The sequence below is a fragment of the Falco cherrug genome, chromosome 5 (assembly GCF_023634085.1).
Source record: "Falco cherrug isolate bFalChe1 chromosome 5, bFalChe1.pri, whole genome shotgun sequence".
NCBI lineage: Eukaryota > Metazoa > Chordata > Aves > Falconiformes > Falconidae > Falco > Falco cherrug.
In genome coordinates, this window is record NC_073701.1 from 83,486,998 (window position 1) to 83,492,530 (window position 5,533).

A 5,533-nucleotide genomic window follows, 5' to 3' on the forward strand; every position below is an offset into this window, starting at 1 on the left:
TGTCCTTGTTTAGAGCTATTTGGAGTATCTCTGGCTGGCACTGTACTAGACAGGTCAGGATGTTCATGAAGCTGTGAAAATGGTGATAAAAGCCAAGGTTTGATTGTATAGTTACCTATATATGGCTAGTTATTATTGCAAGAGCTTGAAGAATAAGGAAACCCTTCCTTCATCAACCTTTCCAATTGCAACAGCCACAGACACTAAGACACTCTGGGGCCCACTGAAGTGATGGCAACATTCTTGATGATTTCAGTAAGACCTGGACTGATGAGACAAGCAACAGTGGTTACACTGACTGTCACAGACTTACTTAGCTGGGAATCTTACCCCTTTCTTTGAGTTAGATTGTGCTCACTCTGCTTCTTCAGTGTCTGCATGGGGGATACCTTAGAAGTGGCTGATACCAATTCATATAGCTAGATATGGAAGAAGTTACTAATGCCTCTTCTGTTATGTTCTACAGACAAACTGGAAGGTCTGCCTAATAGTGTCTCTTAAGTCATGAAAGCATGGGTACCTGAAGATGGGACACTGTTATGGACTGTTCACTTTTCAGCCCCTGGCATGGCTGTGCATAGCACCCATCCAGACTTCCCTTGCTGTGAAACCAGCCTGACCACCAGTCTGGGAGAGCAAGCCGTCCATAGCTGCCTGGAACCACTGACAGACCTGCGGTTCCTGACGTATGATGTCGTACTGAACTTGAAAATATCCATATGATTGGAAGTCCATTAGCTAAAGCAAGAGGGCAGACACATCTCAGGAAGTGCCTGTTAGCGGTGGCCTACCCTAGAACTTCAGTTTGCAAACTCATCTGGAAAAAGACGGCTGTGACATGAACTGTTACATCCCAGCTAAAGGCTTCAGTGCCTTAGCTGTTGTAGTCTGAGAGCACTGGGGAGTTTGGTTGGCCCACAACTGGGATGCAAAAAATGTCTACAGAAGAAAATCCAGGAAACTCATAAGCAAAATGGAAGGGAGTATTTCAGCAAATGATGTTGAATATTTCACCAGAGTTTCCTCTGAAGAAAGTGCAAAAGCTTTTATGAAGGAAACAATTGAATTAGGAATGAAAAGCAGACCAAAGGGCCTGTGGGGATACTATTTATACCCTGACTGTCATAATTACCATTTCTGTGATCAGAACTACGCTGGTTCCAGCCCAGAGAGTGAAGTTTTGAAGAACAATGAACTTTCCTGGCTCTAGAACAGCAGTGCAGCCCTGTATCCTTCCATTGGCACTAAGAAACCCCTTGGAAACAGTCAAAAATATTTTGCACTTTTCTCACTTTTCTCAGTTTTGGTTGGATGAATCCATAAGGATTTCCTCCGTGACATCCCAAGATTATGCTTTGCCGATATTTGTGTATACTTGACTAGGTTATAGCGATGAACCTTTATTATTTGTCTTTATGGTAAGCTTTTGCTGGAACAGCGTGGGCTGCATTTATGCTTTAACCATGCTTGCAGATGGTACATGAGGATGGAAAACCTCCTACTTGGGCCAGCTCTGCGGGTTCATGTTAATTGTCCACATGCTTTAAAAAGCTCAGTGTACCAAAGAAAAAAAGCAGCCTCAAACACATTTTTTTTTTTTTTTGCTTTAATTCATCACTGTGCCATACTTAAACATGCATTTGAATGGATTAAAAGGATTTCAGCAATTTTATGTAGTATGTAGGAGGCAGTTATTATGTTAATCCTCCCTGATGTACTTTCTTCTGCTCAGGTATGCAATCACTAACTAATCCCCTCATAGCTGCCCCTTTTATATAAGGGAAACTGAGGCGGGGATGTTAGCAACTTGCTTAGTGTTACATCAGAATGGGAAATTGAAACCAGCAGTCTTTCTGCATGCCCCTATCTCAAAAACTGAATTTAGTCCCATACCTACCTCGGACCAGTCAAATGGTACACCAGAACCAAGGAGTGCTGTTCACATCAGCTGAACACACACAAATATTTTCAAGATCAGTGCCTTACCCTAGTCCTTTATGTGATTCTGGATATCCTCCCAGAAACTGGATGAAGACAGTATGTTTCCTGTGAAAAAGCAGCCTAAACTATCTGTCAGAGCCCTGGCTTCATTCTCCCCGGTGGACAGTGACTACACTACCAACAGGTCTCAATTTCTGTGGTTCAGAGTTTAGCAAGTATGCTGTATTCACTTTTTAAAGCCAATGTTCAGTCTTTCAGCCCAGGTGCAGAGTCTGAAGCCAGGACTCTGTCTGGGAAGGAGCATTAGCTCCCTGTCCTCTTAGGTCCCACTACCCTCCTAAGCGCTGCCATCACCCACTACACTTCCCAGTAAGGGGTTATGTTTCTCTGTCTTGAAGGCAAATGCCTATTCTTAGGCATTAAAGGAGGTGCAGACACCTGCTTTGGTGGTTTGATGCAGCTTGCCCTTTAGAAGAAGACAGATGGACACCAATAACTGCCGCAGGCTGCTGTGCAACCCCTTTGCCATTTTATGCCCAGTTGCTGCCTCTTTTCCCCTTCAGGCAACTAACTCCTGTGATGTTTTTCTACTTTGGTTCTTGATGTTCTGTGGCCCTCGATCTCCCTTAAATCAATGATGATGTCTAGGGAGTCACTTGCGTATCAGTGGTCTTTCACATCCAGTGCTTGTGGCACAGTAATTGACTTGTTGCTGATCCATAATCACTGTTCACATTAAGGATAAACATCCAAGCATCAAATACTCTCTCCTTACAGCCCACAATATGAGGAAAAGGTACAGTGAAAGATATCTCTCTGAAACAAACCTAGAAAGAGCACGGAAATTGAAACTGAAATTCTTAAGGTTTGCCAAGTGTTGCATTTTCCCTTTCATTTAAGGTTGTACAATGCCAACACTCTCCCTCCTATAGTGTGTGCCTATTTTCAGTCATTTTTTTCTGAGGTTTCTATAAGAATCTGAGTGAGCTCCTAGGGAAAGCAGCAAGAACAATGCATGCCTGTGGAATCAAAGCTTTCAAATTGGAAAGGGACTGGAAAACAGCTGATTGACACAGCAAAATGGCTCTCTCCTTCCCCTTATCAGCAAAAACAGAACTGAGGAAAGGCTCTGGGGAGTTCTCATGTTAAAAATCCCACTTTAATGCAAAGTTTTTAGTTGCTTCTAGTAATGGATGAGATATAAAATAATTATATTTTGCATCAAAAGAAATTAAAATGCAATTCCTTCCCAGTGTTTGTTCACTTGCTTATTACCAACACCTCAGGAAGCACCTAAGTTTGCAACTTTTGTTTAATAATCTCTGTACTCTAGACAGCAAACCTGTAGCCACAATAAAATATTGCTCTTAGGGACCAGAACGAAAAAAAAATGTAGTCCAAGGGAAGTCACAGAACAAACCACTGGATTATTTTAGAAAGGCTGTGAAATGCTGAATTAGCCTGACAGTGCTGGCTTTACTCTTTTCTCTGTAGTAATATCTTATTAACACTATTGGAGAGAGTGCCCTGGGAGCTGCAGGCATTCTTGTTTGGGAAGACTGAACTGAACTTCTTCAGAGGTACACCTGTGCCTGATTTAAATGCAATGTGTAAGATCCTCATTTTATCCTATGAATAGACACTGTCTGATCACACCAGTTCTGAGCAGTTGGTACCAACAGAGCTGACTGTTTAACTTGCTGTCCCCCAGTCAGGATGACCATGGAACATGGTCAGTTCTTCCTGGCTCAACAAGGCCTTGTGAGGCTCACAGGCAACCAGCGGTAGGGACGGAAGCCAATGGCTAATACCAGACATTTCCTCACGATAGCTCCTCAATAGTTATCATCCTGGTCAGAATCCTTTCCAGCTGAATAAAGCACTAGGAAATCAAGTAGAGTCTGATTAGCACGTCAGTCAGACCAGCTTAGGTGTACCACTGGTGCCCAGCAATTTGTCAGGTTATTTATTCCTGTGTGCGAGCAAGTAAAATGAAGCAAGCTGTTGAGATCAAATGGAGAGTTTTTGTATTACATGGTATCAGACCTAGACACTGAAATCAGAGATTCATTTCTGGGGCTCCATCATGTCCTGGAGCTTTCAGACAGCCACACATCTAACTTTGTCATGAGAAAAGACTTTGCCCATAAATCTGTGTGAAATGGGTGTTGTGTGCTGCTTTTCTCCTGCAAGATAGTATAGAAAACCCAGCCAGCATGAGAATGAATGGCTGAAAGTAAGTGTTCATTTGTCCTCAGCAAATTCAATTACTTCAGCTAATTTTTTAAAATATTCAGCTGTGGTTTCTATCGGAGTCAAACAGGAGGGTGAACTTCCTTCCAACTCAGTCAAGTGACAAAGGCAAGGTCTGGAACATCTCCATCAACTCAGGACCCCCAGTCTTGTCACACAGCCATGCTATCATCACCTGTGTTTCTAGCATGCATCATGGCTTGTTTGTAGATCTACAGACTGTGGTGTTTTCTGGGGAGAGCAAGTTGCTAAAGTACTTTACACCTCAGTTGGGTTACATTTTCTGTATAAAACTTCCTAATAATGCTTTAAATTAGTCAGATTTAAGTTATCCTGGATGAATTCGTTAATGCAGGCTGCTTACATATTGCTTATTTTTCATAATGTGAAAGGTAAATGTAGAGTGATTAGTTTCACATCAGCTAAATTTTTTTTTTCTACCATGTACAGAGCAATTGGACAGAAGTTCAAAAATTAATTGATTCTGAATTAGGGCCCTACATTACCACTGTCACAGCAGCAGCTGAGCTGTTCAGCAGGCACCTTTGTTGGGACAATGCATGATGTGTGTTGGGACAATGCAAGAACCTGGAGGGCCTTGGCTTCTGGACAGATGCCTTGGAGGATCAAGGATTTATTGTGAGAAGAGAAGCATCAAATGAAGATCTGCAAATCATGGCAGAGACATTTGTCTGCCACTGTTACCAGGGTTATGAAGGAACTGACTGTGGGCAAGTTAAAGGTGCTAATGACCATCCAGGGAGCTCTGCAGACTGTCTCACCCAGAAGATTTGCAGTGATCTGCCTGCTTCCTTTGCCTCTGATGCATCCTCACTAATGACTGTCTTAGTCAAAGGGCTGGTTTCAGTCAGTTAAGGGGGATGGTAAAGCAGATCCAACAAAAAGCCTCACATGATCTACAGCTGGGGACTGGGAATGTCATGGTTCCAGACACAACCCAAACCCTGCAGCTGTGCCCTGAGGTTTAATGTCGATAAGGCATGGACAATGTGGCCCCCTGAGTCCAAAACACACAGGTCACAGAAATATGTCTGGCCCTTGATCCCGTCTGCCGAGGTTAGGCTGTTTAGGAGGCTAGAAGCCAGGTTTCTGCCCAGCTGACAGCCACAACCCAGACAGCAGAAGCCTACTACTACTGAAAAATGTAGCGTGAGGTTCACTTTTTCCCTTTGTAAAGAGAGGAAGTGTCTACCCATATCTGCCTCTTACTGGATGGCATACTGGATAGAGCATCCTCCCAGAAAATGAAAGATGAGGGGAGGTTTCTAGTTTCTTTTCCATTTGAGTGAGTTCAAGCCCATGATTTCCTCTTTCATGT

The 5,533-nt window shown here is 43.1% G+C and overlaps 1 protein-coding gene across 1 annotated transcript; it reads left to right on the forward strand.

Annotated features, from left to right (window-relative positions):
• Positions 1 to 526: 526 nt before the first annotated feature.
• Positions 527 to 5,070, forward strand: HYAL4 (hyaluronidase 4). The gene is given in 8 exon segments (XM_014282027.3): positions 527 to 662; positions 665 to 712; positions 715 to 753; positions 756 to 1,270; positions 1,272 to 1,418; positions 3,436 to 3,499; positions 3,502 to 3,521; positions 4,645 to 5,070. Coding segments are annotated over 8 exon segments (1,395 nt in total).
• The last annotated feature ends 463 nt before the right edge of the window (positions 5,071 to 5,533 follow it).